The sequence below is a fragment of the Dermacentor albipictus genome, unplaced genomic scaffold (assembly GCF_038994185.2).
Source record: "Dermacentor albipictus isolate Rhodes 1998 colony unplaced genomic scaffold, USDA_Dalb.pri_finalv2 scaffold_28, whole genome shotgun sequence".
Classification (NCBI taxonomy): Eukaryota; Metazoa; Arthropoda; class Arachnida; order Ixodida; family Ixodidae; genus Dermacentor; species Dermacentor albipictus.
This window is the reverse complement of record NW_027225582.1, coordinates 3,370,740-3,394,832: the sequence shown is the minus strand read 5'-3', so window position 1 is coordinate 3,394,832 and position 24,093 is coordinate 3,370,740. Positions and strand designations below refer to the sequence as shown.

The 24,093-nt window shown below is 45.4% G+C and overlaps 1 protein-coding gene across 2 annotated transcripts in view; it reads left to right on the top strand.

Moving 5' to 3' along the window:
* The window catches only part of LOC135897583 (uncharacterized), a 46,064-nt gene extending 28,831 nt beyond the window's left edge, over nt 1-17,233 (top strand). Inside the window, exons 3-5 of one of the 2 annotated variants that reach the window (XM_065426249.1) lie at nt 2,448-2,556; nt 13,083-13,215; nt 16,986-17,233. In XM_065426249.1, coding sequence (XP_065282321.1) covers nt 2,448-2,556; nt 13,083-13,215; nt 16,986-17,088 — 345 coding nt within the window. In that variant the 3' untranslated portion in view covers nt 17,089-17,233. Of the gene's footprint in view, nt 1-2,447; nt 2,557-13,082; nt 13,216-16,125; nt 16,947-16,985 lie in introns of those variants that run through there. The other variant, XM_065426250.2, reaches the window with a different exon arrangement.
* Nucleotides 17,234-24,093: the final 6,860 nt, after the last annotated feature.

Below are 24,093 nucleotides of genomic sequence, written 5' to 3'. Positions count from 1 at the left end.
TACTCCCATAGAAATGTATTTGCGCCGGCCAGAATCTTTGGCCAGATTGAATTAACTAGTCCCAAATTTACTGAAGTGTACTGTACTTTGAGTTTTCCTGCTGCCAGTGTGAGATGAAAATTTCCCCCAAAGCGTTTTCTTCTGGCTTGTGCAATTTTTGGACATTAGAAAAATTCTATTGAAAAAATAGTTGTCTTCTAATTTTTTTTTGGTCCTCGAATTTTTGCTGCGAAAGTCATGGAAAACCTGAAAGAAATCTAAGAATTCTCAACAATGAATTTGCTAGACATTCTGTAGTATATACTGACACAGGGACATATTTATCTTTTTTGGGTTAGCGCTATTCACTGTCTAACAAATGTTATCGATGGTTCTATCCGCTGTCTGTTGTCACCAAACCTTGTGTAATCTGATTGAATGTATGCATGACGTGAATGGTGTAAAACTTTCTGTAAGAAACGCGGGCATCAGCGATTACTCTGGAATGTTCGATGGCTCGTGTAAAAAGCCGACGCACATGACTGGCAGATCAGATTTCGACGATCGCCAACCGTGTTTGTCGCTATCGCAATGCTTTGAGTGTAACTTGCTTTTGTGAGCCCAAGTTCGCCGAATGAAAACTTAGTTTCGTCATTCACAGATTTGTCGCTGTATTATTCACCGTCACTACTACGTGACAATACTATCGGAGCACTCTTGACCAATCTGCAGGGCTTGGTTCATTATTTAAATAGCCTTTCTTTTTTATTCACGTAATGAATATTCACTTTGGCTAGGGATGTTGCACCAGGGAAACTAATTAACATTTATAATCAGATTCCCAAGTACGTGACTTAATCTTCTCACAATGACAAGATTAAGTGATGTTGTATACTTTGAAATTTTTTATGTTTGTGCATGTGCCAGAAGGTTTACTGAAGGGTACAATTGCCTTTCTTCCATAATAAATTTTAGTTGATAGTTCCAGCCTTTCTCTTGTTTTTCATGTTTACCAATGTTTTTTCTCTATTTGCTAACATGTGCTAACTGGCCCAGGTCACCACTTTGTTACTAGTTGGTATGGCACGATTGCAATATGAATCGTTGTACCATTCTGCGCAACCATTCACATCTCGGTCACATTCCAGACATGTGCACCTTTTTAGTTCTCGTATAACTGCTTTGAATACATACTATTAGTATGCAAATATGATGATCTAATGCAGTTATTTTATGCCAGGGACTTTGCCGTGCATGAAAGTGGCCGCTTATTCATTTCACTTGAGATGCTGGCAAAATATTTTCCAAGGAAGCTGCAATAGTTGGTGCAAAGCATCAAACTAATAATTCAAGTCACTCGGGACACTTACGAATTCGGTAATGTCAGGGGCGGTAAAGGGCCTTTAAAACAATCAGAGAGAGAGATAGAAGAGGAAAGGCAGAGAGGTTAACCAGACGCATGTCCGATTTGCTACCCTGCAGTGGGGGAATGGGCATAGGGACGAAAGAGAGAGAGGAGATAGAGCATAGTTTCGTGCATATTTGAAGGTTTGCACCGAGTATACACACAGTTGCCAAGACCTGTCGACTTCAGGTACTTCAACAACGCTTTCGTGGATTTCTGTGCCATCGACGCATACGGGCATGGCCCAAGGATCTTCATTTCCGAAAATGCTCTAGGGTCCAGCTGGTTCAATGCTCTCTGGAGAGCCTCATGTTCGACGTTGTACTGGGTAAAACAATCGGAGCTCAAAGGCAAGTGAGTGATCTCACTCATTTGTTTAAAGGACCCCTCAATCACCTGGATTTGGCAGTCCTTTAAACATGAAAAAAGAACGTATTTATTACTGCTCCAAGGAAATATGGTCTCTAGGGGACATCTCTAGCGCAAGCATACATTATCTGCTCCCGCCAGCAGACAACACAGCCGCATGTTCACTTCCCTGATCAAACGACAAGGCTTCTTGTTGGACTGCACTGCATTGAGATAGTGAGACAGAGCATCCCGTTATTGCTACCTGACGTCAGCAAATTTTGCTTTTTGTCATGAGGTCGCAATAATGTCAGTGGCGCAAGGTCTGGTGTTTCGAGTCCAACTGTAGTATCGTGTTAAGTTTTGTTTGTTTTCTAAACTGCACACTTGCCAAGTATAATATTTTTTACGTGCAGGGCACATAGTAGAGTTCTTTTAGTTTAGAATATCTCTCGTAAAAGCTTCATGTTCATTTAGATGTAAACTAAATGTGTAAGAAAAAAAACTAACAATAGAGGTGAAAGCCTTCGTGTCTGGGGATGCCTGTTTTGCAGGCATCTGTGTAGGGTTTACTGTCATTTGAAAGCTGCCTAGTTGAAAGGTTAGAGTTGTTAAACTCTGTAAATGCGGAAACTAGCACCTTGGCGAACAGGATGAGTGTACCTCACCAGTGGCATCACTGTTCATGCACGTTACTGTTTTGTTGACATTGCAGAGAACACATGGTGACATTGGCAACCTGAAGGAAGATTTTGCTAAACAGAACAGGAAGCACTTGGTTGCTGGTGTTGTGGTCATGAGAGATGCCAAGCCTACCACTAGAGGTAGTTCCTCCTTTTGCCTACTTTGTTTTCGCTTTGCATGCTGTCCATCTGTTCCGATGCAGCCATCAGTGTAAGCAAATCTTATTCCAGTGCATGTTGGAGGCATTGCATTTGAGGGTTTAGCCTGATCGGGAACTGCGTGAACTATGCGGATATATTTTTTTAAAGCATTCTTTGTTTTGCTCTTGGGACGGAATTTGAGTTAAGAAATGTGTCCATGTGTTTGCATGAGCTTCACATCTGCACGAGAGCTTTGTGGTAGCAGAAATGCACCAATCAAGCTTTTTGGAGGTTTAAAGTACGAGTATAGCTTAATATATTGTCACATTGTAGCGGCGGTGAAAAGGTAAACACTGTCAAACTGTTAGTTAGGAATCTAGCTTATTATTGGGTGAACTTGTGCAAGATAAAAATCATCACCGTCAGCCTATGCTTTATGTCCACTGCAGGACAAAGGCCTCTCCCAGTGGTCTCCAATTAACCTTGCCTTCCGCTAGCTCATTCGAAGTTATGCCTATAAATTTCCCAATTTTGTCACACCACCTAATTGTCCTGTCACTGCTCTGCTTGCCAACCAGCTGGTGGGTCGCCATCTGATTACAAGGTCAATAAGAAGCCTCTCTGCACTGTAATGCAGATACCGCTGTGAAGTTTTACGTTGTCCATAAACCCTAATTCATATCGCAGTTTATGCAATACCGGATCACTGGGCAGATGTACAGCAGCAACAATGCTGGTAGTGACATTTTTTTTTATGCATTGTGTATACAGACAGCACATAAAGTTGCAATGACCTTACATATTCTACTTATCTGCTGGCGCAACGCATTTGTTAGTGGCATGTTCATTAACATGCAATCCTTTTACGATTTTTTTTTCTGTGGGGAAGCTTCTCCAGCCCAAAAATGTTTCGTACGTACTGTAGTGGCACAAAGCATCACAGGATACTGACGCTATTCATACTACTGCCACTTATAGCTCCGATTACCTGGTGATTTGTAACAGTAAAAAATTTAAAGGGCTCCTCACCAGGCCACATAGCAAATAGTGGTTTATGGGAACTCCACCATCATCATCATAGAAGCCACCAGCATTATCGGAACTCGGGCATCGGAGCCAGCAGTCCAGGAAGTAGAGGACAAGGTATCTTGTGAGCGCTGGCAGTGGTTCGAGGCACGGCTGGACGCTCTTGGGCGCGGCCGGCCAGGACTGGGCCCTTGTGGCATGGACTGAGGGACCGCCCCTTTCCCGCAAGTTATATGCTGGAAGCTGTTATGTGCCATCTAGGGAGCATTCTGCAGCAATAATTTTTTTAATTAGTTTATTAATAGTGGAGATAGAAATATTTCAGTGCCCTGAACCCATGATTTTAGGAGGCGAGGGCCACTGCCAAGAGACTCTCTCCACTTGTACTGTCTAGCCTCCGCAAGCGAAATTCCTTCCCTGCATTCTCCTATACCGGAGCTTGAGGATCGCGTGATGCATACATCATGGGCCTTGCCTTCATTTTTTGCTACGCAGCACACTATATTACGCACTGTGCATTAAAACACCTGACTAGCGTTATAAGTCAGTGCTATGCAAATACTGAGGCAGACACAAGCGGTTCATAGAGCATGAACAAGTGACGTCACAACAGTGTGATGTATGTAGGCGCACTTGTGTGCTATAAGTCGACTGTCCGGCTGGGAGTGCGGCGCCCACGAGGAGAAGGGCAAACGGCGTTCGGTTTGAAATTTCAGCTCTTTCTGCAGTGCATAGCGATGTAATACTTAGCATACACGAACATTAGCGTGCATTGAATGCATTGTGCTTGTCGGCTCAAAATGGCCAGACCTGGTGAGGGGCCCTTTAAGGTTGAGCTGAAAAAAATAAAAATATGCCCAAGTAAAATAGAAAGGCTCTTTCGTATCGTATCGTATGGCACCACTAATAGTTACAAAATTTCACTTTCATGACATATAAACAAGCACTAGACCATCCGTAATTTGCAGGTTCGTAGCTTAATCATATTTCACAGAATTCTTATCATGTGACAGTCTAAAAAATTGCTTTCGGTGCTTGCGACAGTCACGTTCACAAAATACCTTGAATACCTTGTATACTTGGAATCAGCATCAACTCTTTTGTTCAAAACAGTCAAACTTAATCCACAAGATCCTTCAGATCACTGATGTGTGAAAGCCACTAGATGCAAAGCAACCCTATTCTTGTATTCTTCAGACTTCATAACAAAGCACCACGCAAGAGAAACTTTGGTAACGGCATTATAGCGTCGTCTTAATTTGCGGGAAATATGCCACATGCATTGGTGTACGCATTGCAGTACAGTGGCTACGAGCAAGTGTCATGGCACCGACGCAACTAAAAAGAAAAGAAAATGTAGGCTGCGCGCTGACGTTAGCGCACTTGTGTTTGTCGAGGTGGTGCAGGCACCACCACGTCAATCTGCTCCACCAATGGGGATGCATAGACCTCACTGCCTGCCATTGCTTCAGGGCTCTGGCAGAAAGATAAAGGAATGTCGCTGCCTTTAGTTTTATTCAGGTGGCTTAGTGGCAGCAGTATCAGCTTCAGAAGTGGGGTTCAGCCAAGGCTTATAGTTTCTCATGGTGATGTTGTAACAGCAGTATCTTACCCGCTGTGGTTGCTCAGTGGCTATGGTGTTGGGCTGCTGAGCACGAGGTCGGGGAATCGAATCCCGGCCACAACGGCCTCATTTCGATGGGAGGCGAAATGGGAAAACACCCATGTACTTAGATTTAGGTGCATGATAAAGAACCCCAGGTGGTCAAAATTTCTGGAGTCCTCCACTACGGCATGCCTCATAATCAGAAAGTGGTTTTGGCACGTAAAACCCCGTAATTTAATTTTTAAGCAGTATCTTGTATCTTAAGATACATGATGCATTCTTTCATGTACATGTATCGGAAATACAGATACTGATCCATGCCTTGCCCGATGTATCATGATAGATACAAGGTACCCAAAGAGTATCTAAGATAGTATCTAAATTACCTGTAGCTTCATCGACACTGCCCAACACTGGCTACCCCTATTTGCTCTCTTATCCACACCACCAACTTCCTGCTCTTAACGTCGTGCCTGGCACTTTTCACTGAGCGCCATTGCTCATTTCACGGTCCTTGCCTTCTCAAGTTTCTTTGCCCAGTAAAAATGCAACACTTAAGCTACAATAGTGGCCAGCATAGTTGTCGGTCGCACACATCCGAGCATGTGCACCACTATTCACATTGTGCTTGGAATCTTATGAAAATTATTTCCCTATATAGTAAGGAAATTTCCGATAGTACATGTTGGTACTTGTATGCTCTAGTATGGTAATATGTAGCACTTGCTGTTATGCAACATGATGCACACAAATGACAGTGGTATTTCCCCATCATCAAATGGGGACGAGCACACGCGCGTGAGGGCTCTCGCTTGTGCTTGGAAGAGCTAGTTTCCATCGGCATGAAAGAAATATGTGCGCGAGTGTGGCCTATGTTTTTAACACCAGGTTGTTGTGTTTTAATGCCAAGGTTCGATCCCACCATTAGATGCTAAATTTTTCTTCTATTGTAGAGTCCCGAAACAATGCGACACAGGAACCTACTTGCATACATACCGCAAAGTGCCTTGTATGAGTCTTCTCGTTGAAAGACAGGTGGCGACACCTGATTTGAAGTTCCCACACCAGCCCTCCATGACTTGATGGATTTTGACAGTGTTGAGATAGGGAGACCATTCTCAGTAACACATAATTGCCAATTCTGAGTTACATAAATGAAACTTGTATGTCTACGATCTGGGAAAGACAGAATATAAAAAGACAGCCAATAATTTCATCTTCGCACTGCTGGTCTACACATGACAATTACGCATAATTGTTTCTGCCGAGGCGTGCTGCATAGCGTAGTCACTGCAGCCGCCACGGGTTGCAGCGACAAGCCCTTTCACAGCCACGACACTAAGGGGGGGGGGGGCTTTGCCCTATTGACCTCGCTGCGGTGTAGCTTCCTGCATGCAAGTGAAGACCAAAAGAGAAAGCAAAGTATTGGTGCGATAACGTTACTTATAGTTGAAGGATCTGAAAAATTTTTCTGGCATGGGGGTTTGCAAAATGACATCCTTTAGTGAAGCCATTTTATCGCATTGTGAGCGTTGCTATGATGATCCGTATACAGTCGCCGACTGATTTTTCGGACTCCAAAAATTCGGACATGCCCGATTATTCGGTCAGCTTCGCGGCACCGCCATTCTCCCCATAGTCCCTAATGCATAACAAGTGCCGAAAGTTCGGACACCTTGCAACCTCTCGTCTGATTTTTCGGACACTCCTTGAGCCAGCCTTAAGCCAACTCGATCGAGAGCACCGACTCTGACCGGTGCATGGTTTGACTTGCTGAACGCCAGTTTTGTTTTGAACGGAGCCTCCTTGCTGCCCCACGAAGTGGCGCTACTGGAAATCCCCGTTCATCATCATCGTTTCCATAGAGTTTCTCACTACATTACCTAGAGGGAAATCTGGCGCTGCTGCACTGTGGTATGCATGGGAATGCCGGTATATTGTGGATTCGGATTGGCATCGTTCTCGTAGAGACAGGACACCTTGAAGACGCGCTTGGCAAGTACCGTTCCGTCTGTCACAATGATTCATTCTCTACTAGAACAGCACGTGAAAAACCGTTTTAGTTTTATTATTACGCGAAAACATGTTTTGTTTAACTATGAGAACCTATTATTGTGAGTACGACCACATGTAACGTAAAAAGTATCAGCGGGCCGCTAAAGTTGGAGGACAGACGACAAGGTTCGCGCTCGCTTTGAAACAGTTGGTCGTCTGTTCTTGCTTTTCTTCGCTTGGTCATGCATCGTGGGTGAGTAAAGATGTAATATACGTGAATGGAAACATTTTATGGAGATTTTACTTTGAGAACGCGTTATTTGCGTAGCCATATCCACGTTTCAGACGAAGCCTCTTGCAACACCCGCCAACACGAGCCTCGCAGACACATATACCGTCATTCCCATGCCGGCACGGTGCCCCCTTAAGAAACTCCCATAGATGGTGGCGCCAGATTACCCTCTAGGTGTTGTAGTGAGAAACTCTATGATCGTTTCTGCCTGGTTAGATAGAGTGGCTGTATAGCAGTTCCGGTTTCAGCTTAGTAAGCCATGTTAAGACAATCCAGCAGTTGATTTGTTTCTTCGCGCACGACGCTGCGAGTTGGCCACGTTTTTTGTTTGTGTGACGGGTCTTGGCACGGTGGTGTTTGTTTTGTGGGCTGTGTTGAGGTTTCGGTGATACAACGCGGCGTACGGAAACATTGCGTCAAGTGTGTCTACTGGCGCTGACAGTGCCCGCGCAGACTGCGCTGGGGAATGCCGGCAAGCGGGTGCCGGGAGGCAGATTTGTCGCCTTCTGATGTGCTCCCTACTGACGCGGAAAATGTTCTGCCGAAACCTGCGCAGTGGTTGCATTGCGATTCCGGACACCGTCTCATTTGACAGTTTCACAGGTGCTGACACTGCTGTACTGACATGCGCAGAACTCGACGACGGCGAGATCATTCGTCAGGTTTCTGCTGCACCGCCGGACGATGACTCCGAGTCGGAAGATGACACTGGATGGATGGATGGCGGCTATACCCTTTGTAACGGGCGGTGGCTGGCGCCACCTAGCCTTTTGCTCCCCCTCCTATTTTATTATTATTCTTTTTTTCCTTTCTTTATATCCTCTTTTCCTTAACCTAGTTTTCACTCCCCTCCTCCCCCAAAATAACTGTCTAAAACAGTAGAGGAAACATTAGCTCCCCGATTTATGGTATTATCTATCCCTTGACTTCCTCCACCAATCCTCCAGCCTCCCCTTCGTTACTGCCACTCTTTTCTCGTCTGTTTGCCCTCGTTCCCCAGGAAAACCTAATGCCCCTTCCATATCTGCCACTGTTCCCTCTGCCAGAGTCGGGCGAAGGTCTGTGCATCTCAGCACTATATGCTCAGTGATCTCCATTTCGGCTCCGCAAGCTGTGCACCGAAGGTCCACGTCTTCAAATTTAGCCCTGTATGTTTTCGTTCTCAAAACCCCCGTCCTAGCTTCGAATAATAGTGAGCTGCCCCGCGAGTTATCAAATAAGAGCTCTCTCTTAATCTCCTGTTTTTGTGACCTATACATTGATAGCGCTGGCTTTCCGAGCATTCTTTCTTCCCACATTTTTCTTTCCGTCTCCTTCACCTCCTTTCCCACACTAGAACCACTTTGGACCCCCTGCCTCGGCTGTAGGTATCTGTTCCTCAGCTTCCTCGTTCTGAGTGTCCACTTTGTGTTCAAACTTTTCATGTACAGATATTTGCACACTTTTCCTGCCCACCTTTTTTCCTCCAGTGCTGGGAGTCTCTGTTCAAATTTTTGTTTACTTATTGCCTCACTACCTTCGAATGACGTCCATCCCATGTCCCCCTGCACTCCCTCATTAGGGGTTTTCCCGTGTGCTCCTAAGGCCAACCTGCGTACACTTCTCTGTCTCGTTTCCATGCATGCCTGAACTTCCGATTTCATGCACAGTACTGAATTTCCGAATGTGAGGCCAGGTACCATAATCCCTTTCCATACGCCCCTAACCACCTCGTACCTATTATAGTTCCAAAGTGCCTTGTGTTTCATTACAGCTGAGTTCCTTTTCACTTTTTCAATCATAATTTTTTCCTGTTCTTCCAAGTACTTTTTGCCCTCATTTAGCCATATGCCCAAATACTTGTATTTTTCAACATGATCAATCTTAGTGGTTTGTATTTCCAATGGTTCCCCGCTTTCTTTATTGTATACTATTATCCCAGACTTCTCTATTCTGAATTGCAGTCCCAATTTTTCTCCCTCCTCTCCACATATGCTCATTAGTTCCTGTAGCCCTACTCGGGTGTCAGCAAGCAGTACAATATCATCTGCATACATCAGTTCGGCTAGTACTTGAGCTACCTTCTGCCCTTCCAGCATATAGCTTATGTCAGTTCCTATTGTGCTCTGTTCTAGTCTCTCTTCCATTTGGCTCATGTAAATCATAAAAAGCAGAGGTGACAATGGACAGCCCTGCCTGAGACCTCTTCTTATTTTAGCTGGCTTTGTAGTTTCCCCCTCCCATGTTATCTCTACCTCATTATCTGTATAAACTTGTTGTAGGAACTCAATCATCTTTCTATCTAGACCATATTGGCTCCATAACTTTTCTCGGTTTACATTATCATAGGCTCCTCTAATGTCTAAAAAAGCTATCCATAGCGGTTTCTGCCTGGCTGTCGCTATCTCTATGCACTGTGTTATAACAAATAAATTATCATCTAGCCTTCTGTTCCTTCTAAATCCATTCTGCAGTTCTCCCAAGATCTCTTCACGTTCTGCCCATTCCTCCATTCTCTCCTTCACCATCTGCATTGCTACTCTGTATATGACTGATGTGATAGTTATTGGCCTGTAGGATTTAATGTTGTCCTTGCTTCCCTTACCTTTGTAAACTAATATCATTCTGCTTGATTTCCAGTCATGTGGAACACCTCCCCCTACTACTATTTGTTCAATAAGTTGTCGTAATTTTAATTTACTTTTCTGGCCTAATATGCTTATCAATTTCATAGGTATGCCGTCAGGTCCTGTCGCTGTTCCCACGGGGACCTTGTGTTAAATTCTGTCCCATTCCTTACTTGTTATCCTTCTGTACTCCTCCTCTAATTCTGTCCCGCTGTTGTCATTGTTCTCCATTTCGCTACCCACTGGCTCTGCAAATGCTGCTTCTATTGTTAACCTAATATATTCCTGAGCTTCCTCTCCCTCTACCTTTGTTCCTTCTGGTGTGGTCAGTGAGTGCTGAACCACCTCTGTCTTCTTACTCTGTTGCCTAATGTGTTCCCAAAATTTCTAAGAGGCATTTCTGTCTTTTTTTCGTATCTCTAACATCCACTGTACCCCAACTTTTGCTATCTTGGCTTGAATTAATGCCAATGCTTCTCTTTTCATTGCAAGGTAATCCTCCCATTTTGTCTCCACGTCTTCTGGTGTGGCTCCCCTTTTCTTCGCTGCTCTGTGTTTTCTGCACGCATCTTTGCGTTGCTCTATGGCCTCCTTAACTTCTCGGTCCCACCAGCTTTTCAGTTTATATTTTCCCTGCTTACTTCCTAGTTTCCTAATCTGTCCCTTCTCTAGCTCTCGTTTAAACATACCTATTAACTCGTCGTATGTCCATGCCCTTTGCGGTTGCTTGGATGCCATTCTATCAATGTTTTTTACCACTTGTAGCTGCCTGTCATTCAATTTGTTCATACCTTTCCTTTCTTTAGTTTCTACCAGTGGTACTGTCCTTCCAAAACTGATTTTGATTCGTTTGTGATCACTCCCCAGGCTTTTTGTACCTTCCTCATCACTTTCCATACATCCCAACCGTTCATACAGCTTGTGGGACATTAGGCAGTAGTCGATTGTCGAGTGGGTGTTATTTCTTTCCCATGTTATTTTCCCATCGCATTTAATTTCAGTATTAACTATCACAAAATCATGAGCCTCACAAAAATCCACTAACATCTGCCCTGTTGCATCTGTTGCCCCGTCAAAGTATTCCAAATGTGCATTCATGTCCCCTAGGATGATTATCTCCCGTTTCATAGCTAACTCCCTGATGTCCTTGGCCATACATTTGAAATGTTTTGCATTCTCCTCCTTCGACTCATTCCCCGTTTTTAGATACACAACTCCCAGGATTGTCTCAACATTCCCTACGGTGCCCTTGAGCCACATGTGCTCGCTGCAGCTCTCCCTTACCCTTTCCCAGTCCTGTCCCTTCAGTAGCGCCCCAAGGCCTCCTCCTCTGCGTTCTTTCCTTTTTCTGTTGCACCCAACCCAGGTGTATCCCGCAATGTATGGTGGCTCTTCCTCATCTCTTAAATGGGTTTCGGCAACTCCATATACCTGAAAATTTTCCGTTTGTCGCACCATGTGCTACGCTGCTGTCGCATTCGGAGTGTGCACAAGCAGTGACTGTGCTTGCAGCCGCCTATAGTGACCGTACGACCCTCTCCGAGATTCAGGCTTATCTGACGTGCGTAAACGCGTGCAACGGCGCTTTCACGATTTCTTCAAGCCTACTGCCGAGCCCGAATAAGTGCGTGGAAATAAAGGATTTCATTTTTTTTTCTTCATCTGCTTTTTCGGACACCTGTTTATTCGGACATTTCCGCAGTCCCTGTGAGGTCCGAATAAACGGTCAGCGACTGTAATGCCCAAGGGCGATAACACCGTCACTGCATGCCGTATGTTGTATGTGCGAGTGAAAACGTATGAGCGTGAGCCGACAATCATGGCTTAATCTCACGTCCGCAAGGGAGGAAAGTGGAGGAAACACGTCTTCTGTTGTGTGCAAGGAACTGGGTGGAAGTGAGGTAAGGATGGCGATGTACTTCGGCAGCAATTTCGTACGGTGAGGCCATGCACGGTTGCGTGGGCTTTATCTTGAAAACGATCTGCTTTGGAGGCAGTGTTTAGGTGGGCCGACGGCTCCCAGCTTAGCATCTGCTGTGTTTTCGCCACTCAGTTTTGCATTGAAGCGATAGACTGCATGAAGGTCACTTTGCTCGCTGCTGCTGCCACGCTTCCTCATGTCAGCGTTTTGACTGCGACTGTCTGCGGTCATTGAGTGTGATGTGTGCATGTTTGCTTGTGCTAACTTAGACCGTGCTTGTCAATTTACTTGATAAGTATGTGTTTACAATGTTATATCACAAGTGAAACTACTATCCTTACTTATTATGGCTGTCTCCTAACTTGCTATCGCAGTCGATGCTTTGCCTTTCGGGAGAAATTGTGACTTTTTTATGATTAGATGGAAAAGCGTTTCAGGGCGCCTTTAATGATGCCAAAAATTTGGTGCAAAATTCAGAAAGGCAAGCTTGGTCTCAATTTTCTATGGCTATCAGCCAAGCCTTTTAAAACAAGTATTGAAAATTGTGTTTTGAAAGATTACCATTTTAAACTGATCTGGTGTTGTTGTTTAGCCTCATTTTAAGTTTTCTTGTATGACACAGAATTATGCAAAAACTGCAGTAGTTTTAAACCACGAGAATTACATTAGCATAAATAAATGCTACGGTACGAACATGCGATGAACTTGAATGTTTAAGAGAAAGCACAAGCACGTACTCCGCAGAGCTTAGGCCAAGTTAGCGACCACGTGTTGGTACTGTACACATCATCTGCTGTACTAGTTGTGCAAATGAAGCACCACTTGGGCTTCTGGTAGTGTTGGTTATGAAACTCTAGTCATGTCAGGGTGACACGGGAATAAACCTAACTTGGGAGAGGCAAGGAAACTCGAGAAAGAGCGAAAGATCGGGGATGTTGGAACAAAAGAAAAAGGAAACTATTAAAGGTGATTGTCGGAGTAAGCAAAGCTTCTCGTTGTTCGACTGTATTGGCCGCCTGTGGGTACCATCATTCTTGTTGCACTTCGTGTTCTTTACTCTTTCTTGTTTTGTCATTGCAGAGATGCTGCGCTCAAGTCTGTTGGCGATGGCTGAGAATGGTAGAATGCTAAAGTGCCTGGCTCTTGCTGATGCGTCGGAGGTGCACAGGAAATTTGCTAAAGGGACCATGGTCACTGGACAGGAGCTGTCCAGGTAAGGAAATGCTCGCTCCTGTTGCACTCCGTGCTTTGAAATAGACCAGGTCTGTCCAGAGAGGCATTTCAAACAGCCACCGGAGGAGAGGCATTTCTTTGAAAAGCTCCATGAAATGCAGGCATTGTGGGCTCCTGTGTTCTCATGTGCACCGCGTCCTTATTATCAGAACCTGACTTGTGGGGCAGGTGAGGCAAAAGGTAGAGATCAGCTGGGCATCGTCTGGGACTTGATGGACAATAAAACTGATTAGTTATTTTTTACGGTATGTATTAGTGGCCCGTTTATGAGCTTTTTTAGTGGGAAGAGAGCCAAGGAATAGCTGATTTGATATCTACAAGCAAATTGCTTGCTTTTAAGCTTGAATATTTCATTTTGTAATGTTTTTTGTTGTGCTGATTGCATCCATAACACAAGGAAACTAAAATGTGGGAACCTCATAATCGGAATTTTCTTGGTTCCTGAGCACACTCAGCCAAGAGTCAAGTGGTCCACTGTGTATTTTCATGTGCTACTTGCAATGTGGGCTGCCCAATTCTATGCTACAAGTTCATGCAGTAGAGGAGTTAATTCTCTTAATGGTTTTGTATTCAAAACACATTTTGTTTACATGCAGAATCATAAAGTGGCCTTTCTACCAGAAGTGTTTTCTGCAAATTTTGCTGAAATTGAATTTTCTCGTCACTCTTTACTGTTGTTTTTAACGCTTAAACGGACATCTAAATAAATAGGAAAGCACTTAAAAGAAACAATCGGTTTTGATTGATAAAGTATTCTTGAAGAACTCTACTATTGTTGATTTCACAGTATAATGGGCTGATTATTGAAAGAGAAATTGACGGTCAATGTCATTTTCGAATTTCATGCCGAAACACCAGGGTGGGCATGTCAGCGTGATGTCACTGATTGCAAAGTATTTTTTGCATTTTGGTCATTTTGGTTCAGTGACAAGTTCAGTGTGACATTTTTACAACAGTGTAGTCTCTTTAGTGTTTCTTTAACACACACAAAGAACACGCACATAAATGTTTTGTGGTCGTAGCAATTTTCCATTAATGTTAAATTTTTGTATCTATCATTTTTTTACCCTAAGCTTGTGCCTGATCTAGATGAACCTGCTCAATGATCATCCTAAAAGTTAGGAAAGAGTGTACTTCATTTGAAAATGTAATTAATGTTGAACTGGTAGTGTTTTCTCACTTGAACCACTGCTGTCTTGTGACAAGCGATCATACATGCCCATCAAGAGCATGTGTGCTCTTGGCACAGAGTTGTGCGAATATTTGAAAAGTGTGCCTGAGTGCTGTTAGCCCTCTGACAATGTGGGAGCGCTTTGTATGAGGCTATTGCAGAAAGATCACCCATTTATTTAATTTAACTTGCTGTTAACACAACAAAAAGATAGTGTACTGGAAAACGGTTGGGCCAGTAGCTTGTGAAAGCCCATGATCACATGCAATTTGCAGTGCGCTGCTTATAGCGTCAGCATACCTGCAAAATTGTATGATTTTCGTAGAAGGGCTGATCTTGAGCACACATTTATGATTGTCGTATTGACGAAAATATTTAATGATTTTTCGTTTGCGTACATATTTTAGGGCAAATTAACTTAAAAAAGAAGACGAATGCATTTACTGCGCAACTTTAATTGTCCAATTTTTCGGACCCCTTGATTATGCAGGCCTACCTGTGCATCAGCAACATGAACTTAAAACAACCAGTGTATACTGGCAAACAAATGTTCGACAGCCATTACATGAATATTTTATTAATACAGTACACTTAATAAATCTTTCTGCTTGCTGTCAGTGCAGGCCATTGTTGCTGGTAATGTATGAAACAGAGTGGCTGTTCACAGCATCCCACCATAAGAAAGTCTGCGAATATTTTTAAACAGTCAACATTATGAACGATCAAGTAATATTACTCTCTTGCACCAAATTTTAACATTTCTTCACTTTCACTGTCGTATTTTTCAAATGATAAAGTTGGCACGACTGTGTGAGTATCGCAGAAGATTTAGTGTATTTAAGCAGTGATTAAGGTGGCCAAAGAAACACTAAAGCAAGCAGTCAATGTGCACAGCTATAGCCCCACTAAAAATTCAAAAAAGATTTTAAAGAGTCGTGCAGACAGAAAAACATGACGCTTCATGCAATGTCAAGAACTATTATACATATACACCTATTACAGGTTACATAAAAATTCTTGGTCCTGAGGCAAAGAGTATATAGAATGGGAAAATGAAAAAAATGTTTATACGTTACAGGCCTATAAATTCTCTATGCACAGTCAGAGCATCAAAATTTACCTTATCTTGAAAGTCTGACTATAAAATTCCCCATGGTTTTAAGACTTCCAGGGGGTTTGCTGTGTAGACGTGTAGAGGGGAAAATACATGAAATCTGAGTATTGCAAGGTGTTGCATATTTGGGATCTATTGTCAGACGAGTGCTGTTTACACATATTCTCACTTATTATTTCCAAGACCGTAGTAATATATAATTATTTATCTTGAAAATAGCGCTTTGTTAAAAGCAGTGAGCACTGAGAGGACTTAGAAGAGTAGAGTTTTGGGTCCCATTAGTGATGTATATTTGACGGTGGTGAAGCACAATAGACGGGACTTTCTCACCTTTCTTTGGTCTCGTCTGTATGAGAGGACATTTTTCATATTTCTTTACCTAAGAAACGTGCCTTTCTTTTTTGCAAAACAAGCATTGCCTTTTTCTCGTTAAATAATCAGCACCCCCTGACTCCAGTACTGTCTTTCAATGAGAATTTAAGGAAAAATTCGGAAGAAGCTTAAGCTCCACTTTAAGAGTGGAACGTGATGGCATTCAAAGATCCCTTACTGCTTCTCATGCTTCCTGTCAACTGGAGCGTGTGTAATTGTAATGTTTACACCAGGTAACGCAGGTGGCAAGTGCTATGGACGAAGGCGGGCTTTTCTGGTAGAAACACGGCTGCTTGCGTGCATCGCGATGCGGCGGACGCAAGCACCATCTGAAGGTATTGCAAGGAACCGGGCTCCGTGGCCTCCAAGATGTGCTAGCGGGTGCAAATGGCAGATGCTGTGGCTGGTCTATGAATGGTAGAAACGCTGCAAAAGGGATGTGTTTGAGTTTTCAAGTAACAGAATTATGTTTTCTCCTATATTCAAATTACAATCTGACACTAATGTCTGTAGGTTGTAAGTCATACGTTACAATTTTTCTACATATTTTAGCTTGAGAAATTCAATTAGTTCAATAACTTCCTTGCACCACATGGAGGGCCTGGGTATGCATGGCTTGAAATTCTTTTTGCTGAAATGTCTGATGCTGGATGCCGGACGCCAACGCCAGATTTTCTGCGACACGGGACCCTTAATGCTGTTGCATTAAAGTCCCAGGCATCCTCACCCAACTGCTATGAACACACCCTAGTACATATGATGTCTCTGAGAGCAGTGTATAATACCATTCAAAAAGCACCAGTTGTGGCTAAGATAGTACTTTTGATTGAAATGGACTCGGCTTGGTGCTTTGAATAAAAAAGAATGCAAAGGTGGGGACTACATTGACAATATGTTTGCAACATGGCAGGACATGAATAAAAAAGAAAAACGAAGACTGGTTTGTCCCTGTTATATTTGTGTTGTGTCTATTCTGGAGGCTAGACTATGCAGAATAGTAAAGTATCTGACCTATCACTAACTGAAGTTGACATTGCTCTTAGAAGCCTCCTGGGAAGCTTTTTATCTTCTTATCTTCATCTGTTATATTTAGGATTTCATCATTGAAGAAGGAGATCGCAGAGGCTTGCAAGGCACTGGAATTCTTAAAAGCAGTACGAGGCGTATGTCAAGACAAGACTTCTGATTCTAAGTAGAACACTGTTCTGGATCTTGAAAGTTTGAACCTGTCGTGACGATCCTGCTACTGAGAACATAAGAATAAGTGTGTTATTTGCAGCTTTTGCTTTGTAAGTTAAATAATAAATATGGTTTGCTGCTGGCGCAGCACTGTGTTTGAAATCTGTTGCAGTGTCTGTGGAATTCACCTCTGGGTAGTTTTGGTTAGTTTGGTGTGACAACCTTGAAGTATGAGTAATAGTACTCGAAATTTTTAATTTGAATCTGAGGCTAACCTGAAACAATCATTGTGATCTACCCATAATACATGCATGTATAAAAAGCAACCAATTCAAGTGCACAGTGTTTCTGCCGACATGTACATTATTGACCCAAAGCATTACGGTTGGTTTTCGATAGTGTGCCTACATTAATAATGCGTATAACTGCTCGTTGATGGTACTCATGTTGGCTGCCAGTTTGTGTATCTTGTACCTGAGCCGCTGGACCTGCCAGTAGCAACCCCACCTCTTAACATTGTCGGGAAACAGAGGTCATATTTGCTACATTTAATGAAAATTCAGTTTCTTGCTCTGTGTCAGAACAGCAGGAAGACGGCAACGAAAGAGCCATAACGTCAACAACCTTTTCTATCGACATGGAAGGGGTTGGCCAGACACTGCTGCTCCATGGGAATAGCATTTCCCAGGTGCATACGTTCACTAGATGCACGAGTAACATGAGCCTGCGGCCTGCCCTGGTAACTATTGTCTGATAGGAACCACCCATGGGAATCTTGCATGCGACATGTGCCAGTTGCTTGCAGCTTCGGATTGGGTGAGAAGGCCTTTGTTTAAAAGGAGGGTGTTTGAGAGAAAGGTAACTTCGCACTGTACTTGTGAACTTCACACGCCACACACGACTACAAAATTTGGCCAAGATGTTCGCAGCAGCGTATGCTGCCCGCAGAATGTGTTTCTTATCAAGCCCAAGAAGTGGTTCAGGGCCCCTTTTACATGCACTGAAAGCTTGCATTCATTCGGCCCCCAACGTAATGTGGCTGCTGATCTAACCCACGGCTTTGTGCTCTGCAGCAGATGATCAGAATGACTGATCCACCTTGGTAAGTAATATGCGCACCAAATGGTCATTCCAAGTCAATTGGTGCACTATTTTATTGCTATCCATACAAATGCTCGAGAAGTGCTCACGTCATCACTGCAGTGTGGCCATGCAGTGGGGTGGCACATGTGCGGCCTGCACCTTGGTTGGTGTTGCCTGCACGCTGTGCCTGTGCATTGGCGGTCATGGAATGTGCCGCGGATGGGAGCATGGAGAAAGGCTTTCCTTCCTATGTTAATGCGAGGGCAAGCCTTGATGCACGCTGTCTACCTGCGTGCCCCGTCTTGGAGGTCATGTGATTTGCTTAATTTTGGTGGCATGTCATAGTGAAATGGTAAGTGAGCGGTAGCATGGAACATTCGCTTTGGGACAAGTACGCGCACACACTGCTACCTGCACCCTTCGCCACACCAGCGTTGTGACCGCGAGCACTCATCGAGGCAACTCTCATTACGAGTGGTCACCATCAATGCTTCACCCTTTGACGCTGCTGTGGCTTTTTCTTTTTTTCGACCGTCATGGACTTCAGAATGTGTAAGGAACAACACTTATCGTAGTCTCAAGCGAGAATGATGGAAGCGAGTGTTGTTCCAAATGATGTTGCTGTAGGTGAGCTGCTGCTGTTGTGCAAGGGCTGTACTGTCACTTTAGCTCACTTGTAGGTAGTCTAATGTGAATTGTCTTGATTTAGGCAAATCAATTTTTTATTTGACCATTCGTGTCGTGTTTCATTGGCGTCTGGGGACGTGTGCCATTCTCTGTCTTTTATTATGGTACATAAGATACCCGAAAGTAGTTTTCTTACTTACGCTCCTCATATTACATGCATCTAAATATACAGTTGAACCAACCTATAAGACTACTCGTGCCAAGAAAAATTCCATTGTTATAACCAGTTTGTAAGAAAAATGCAAAGGGGACAAACGCTGAAACATTTTAATTAGACAGAAAGACGTACTGTCGAACTCACTCACAGCATTGCTGGTTTTGCAATACTCTGACGTAACAATGAGCAGCTGTGGCACTGTTAACTTTTGTGTGTGTGTTGTATGGTAAATTACACTGCTTACTACAATGTTTCGACGCCGCTGGCTGTAACAATTGCAGCTGGCTACTGGATGTCTGCAACAAAAGAAAGAGGAATGCAAAAATCTTGGAAAAGAAAAGAACACGAGGTGCCGCACCCACTGTGCAGCATTGCTAAGATCCCAATTCATCACCAGCCTTGTGTGCCTCTCTCTCGGCTTTCGACCCCTCCGAAAACACCGCCAACGTTGGTGGGATCGGAAGCAGCCTATGGAAAAGTTTGTATTGATTTATTGTTTGGATAGTCTTATTATTTCGACAGTTAAAACGACCTGCGATGCTTCAGTATCACTCACATCCTTCAACATGGACACTATGTCCACCTGGTGACAAGCTGCTCCCGTTGGCTCGTTACAGCCATTGGCATGGTGCTCCAGGTAACTGAAAGCGAATGTTTCTCATTCACAAGCTCCTAAGTTGTCTGGACGCCCAATAGACCTCTTCCGGCCTATGTCACTTGACGCTACACGCGAGAGTGTTTGCTAGGCAAAGCACGCACATTGGCGCCCGCTGAAATCCTCGTGTTGTAGGTGCTCTTGCTTTTGTTGCGTTTTATGCGCATCCTCTGCGCCGGTTTGTCATGCTGGCTAGTTGCGCGGGTGCAGTGGTGCCACTAGGGGGTGGAGGCGGGATGTCTCGGGTGCAGTGCTCTTGGCGATGCAGCCAGTGAAAAGGGATGTGGGAGGTGGGGGGGGGGGGATTGACATGGCAAATGTTCGTCAATGAAGTGAAAAGGGACTATGCGTTACTACAGAAAGTCTTAAAAATTGAAATTTGTAGTAGGGTGTCCTTAGCAAAGCTTAACACTGATACAGGAGATGACAAAGTGTGGACAAAGACACAGAGGCACAGGCTCACAGGAACTAGTCAGATGTGTGTCAGTCAGTTTTTTTGTCTATGCTGTTTCTTTCCATATATATACCTCTTTCATGGAGATCGCATGGGCGCCGCCATGTTTGAACTCGTGATGATGCATCCATTGCTTGCCTCAGCTGCCTTCCTTGCCTCTATTAGGGTCGCTAGAATTGGGAGGTGTGAAGACCGCGGCGCCGCCGCCATTGCCTAGGGAGGCCCCGCTACGCGCTCCTCCCACTGGGGTTAAATTTGGCGCTTCCGTCGGGGGCGCGGGTAGGGTGGCTAGCGCGGGGGCGCCGTGAGCTTGTCAGTCTCGTAGGCCACGGTGCAGTGCAGGTGTATTTTTCTCGCGTTTCCTAAATTTCGATCGCTTCACAACACAGCGAATCTAAGTGGCACAGAATGGCATGACGTGAAGGTCAGAGTGCGTGAGTGCTTCAGGTCTTGGGGCAAGCTTCGAGTGCACGAGGAGCGTGGGGAGAATAAAATCGTCTCCGACGTGATCCTCCTGCTCTCGAGGCCACTGTCCGGCGGGCCTGGTGTTGCTTCGACTCTGGCCTCACTCAGAAAGGAACTTCGAATTCTCCTGCAGCGACGCTGGGACGGCTTGAGGGCCACAGCCTGAGCAGAGCTGTGGGAAATGGAAGCGTGATGCAGCAGAAACGTCCTACGTAAGCATCTTTCAAGGAAGAACACAACTCTCTTATCTCTAATAGATCCAAGTGATGGTAGCATAGTCGACTCACCAGATGGAGTTCTTGCACTGGTGAGGCAGTTTTACATGACCTTGTATGCCTCTCCAGTTGCCGCTCCAGCTGTCTTTTTGTTTGCTTCACCAGCTGAGCCGCCACAAGTGTGCGACTCAGCCATAGATGAGGACCAGCTATTTTCGGCCTTGAAGTCTGTGAAGCGTAATCGCAGTCCAGGATCCGATGGTCTGACAGTCGATTTTTATGTTAAATTTTGGACACTGTTAGTGAAGCCGTTCACATCACTGGTGAACAGGCTACTCGGTGAAGGGACTTTGTCAGCGTCTCAACGAGAGGGGCTAATTAAAAAAAATTAAATTATGGGGTTTCACGTGCCAAAACCACTTTGTGATTATGAGGCACGCCGTAGTGGAGGACTCCGGAAATTTCGACCACCTGGGGTTCTTTAACGTGCACCTAAATCTAAGTACACGGGTGTTTTCGCATTTCGCCCCCATCGAAATGCGGCCGCCGTGGCCGGTATTCGATCCCGCGACCTTGTGCTCAGCAGCCTAACACCATAGCCACTGAGCGACCACGGCGGGTCGAGGGGCTAATCACTCTCCTTTGTAAGGACGAGTAGAGGAGCTCCGATCTGAGAGCATGGCATCCAATCACGCTTGTGAACTGCGATTATAAGCTCATAGCAAAGTGCCTGTGTACGCGACTCACACCCGTGCTCAGCACTGTTTTGGGTCCACACCAGGCATCAGTGGCGTAGCCAGAAATTTCGTTCGGGGGGGGGGGGGGGGGGGCTCACTTGGCAGCTCGGCCTCCCCTTATAGAATTTGTCGAGGAATCAATATTTATATATATATATATATATATATATATATATATATATTGTAAAGGGGGTTTTATTCGGGTCGTAGAGGAGCAGCGACCAACGCGGCAACAGCAGGTAGGGCGCAGCCAGCGAGCGAACAGGGTACGAGCCACGCGATGGTAATGGGGCTTTTCAGCCTGCCGATCTTCTTCGTCACAATCACCCCCGGAATTGAAGAGTAGCCATCGTGGCGACCTAGGAAGAGGTGGGCGGATCGTAGTACTGTTTGAGCCGGTCAATGTGTACAGTCTCTCGCCCTCGTCGACGGAGATCGGGAGATGGCGATACGGGTTCGACCACGTAGTTCACTGGTGATGTTTGTGCAACCACGCGGTAGGGCCCGTGGTACTTCGGGAGGAGCTTGGACGAAAGGCCAGGAGCAGCAACAGGTGGGACCCAAAGCCACACGAGTGAGTCGACGGGGAAGGGGTGAGGGGGAGGATTGAGGTCATGGCGCTCTTTTTGGCGGCACTGTTGAGCAGACGTCAAAGAACGGGCCAGTTGTCGGCATTTATCGGCGTGCTGAGCAATCGCAGAAACAGGTGAGCATTCAGCAGGGTCCGGCCGGTACGGGAGAACAGTATCAATGGTGCTGGAGGGATGGCGGCCGTAAAGCAGGAAGAATGGCGAGAATCCAGTAGTGGCTTGAGAGGCAGTGTTATATGCGTAAGTGACGAACGGAAGTACAAGATCCCAGTTGGAGTGGTCAGATGCAACATACATTGATAGCATGTCACCAAGAGTTCTGTTGAATCGTTCTGTTAAGCCATTGGTCTGTGGATGATAAGCAGTAGTAGTGCGGTGAATAATTTGGCATTCAGATAGGAGTGACTGCAGGACGTCCGAGAGGAATACGCGGCCCCGATCGCTCAACAGTTCGCGAGGGGCGCCATGGCGGAGAACGGTTGTTTAGTATGAACGAGGCGATGTCTTTTGCTGATGCAGCAGGCAAGGCGGCGGTTTCGGCATACCGTGTCAGATGATCGACGGCCACAACAATCCATCGGTTGCCAGCGCCAGTAGATGGAAGAGGCCCGTATATATCAATGCCGACGCGGTCGAGTGGTTCAGCTGGGCAGGGAAGTGGTTGAAGAGGTGCGGTGGAGAGATGCGGGACACATGTGCGTCGCTGGCAGGCAATGCAGGAGCGCACGTATTTGTGGACGAAGGTGTACATCCCTCGCCAATAATATCGTAGGCGAAGCCGTGCGTAAGTTTTTGACACTCCGCCGTGACCACACTGCGGGTCAGAATGAAAAGCGGAGCATAAATCTTGTCGTAGGTGGCGAGGCACTACTAAGAGCCATTTGCGGCCGTCATTTTGGTAGTTGCGGCGGTATAAAAGTCCGTCGCGGATTGTGAAATGCTGCGCTTGTCGGCGTAACGCTCGAGGTGCCGAAGTTGCCGGAGGATTTGATAAAAAGTCGAATATCATGACGATCCATGGGTCTTTTCGTTGCTCCGATGCCATGTCCAGGATGTCAAGTGGTGAGATGTCATGTCTATAAGTAGAAGGGCAGCTGTCTGAAGTAACTGGGGAGCGCGAGAGGGCATCGGCGTCAGAGTGTTTGCGTCCAGAACGATAGACGACTCGGATATCTTATTCCTGGATTCGGAGGGCCCACCGAGCGAGGCGGCCCGACGGGTCTTTGAGGTTGGACAACCAGCAAAGAGCGTGATGATCCGTCACCACGTCGAAGCGTCGACCGTAGAGATATGGACGAAATTTTTGAAGAGCCCATACGATAGCTAGGCACTCTTTTTCTGTGACTGAGTAATTGGCCTCAGGTTTCGTGAGGGCACGACTAGCATAAGCGACGACGTATTCGGCATGAGTGTTCTTGCGTTGTGCGAGCACGGCACCAAGGCCGACACCACTGGCGTCAGTGTGAAGTTCTGTAGGTGCGCTTGGATCAAAATGGCGCAAGACTGGTGGAGACGTGAGGAGGTGACGAAGAGTCGTAAAGGCATCATCAGAGGCTGCCGACCAACCAGAAAGGTCATTGTCGCCTTGAAGAAGTTGGTTAAGTGGTGCGATCACTGTAGCGAAATTGCGAACGAAACGTCGAAAATAGGAGCATAGGCCAATGAAGCTGCGAAGTGCTTTCAAATTAGTGGGCTTCGGAAATTCGGATACGGCGCGAAGTTTATCAGGATCAGGAAGAATGCCTTCTTTGGAGACAACGTGGCCTAATATAGTCAGTTTTCGAGCTGCAAATCGGCACTTTCTTAAGTTAAGCTGGAGACCAGCATTCCGGAGACAGGTCAAAACTTGATGTAAACGCCGAAGATGGGTCGGAAAATCAGGGGAAAAGACGACAACGTCGTCGAGGTAGCAGAGGCAAGTATGCCACTTTAGGCCACGTAGGATGCCGTCCATCATGCGTTCGAAGGTGGCGGGTGCA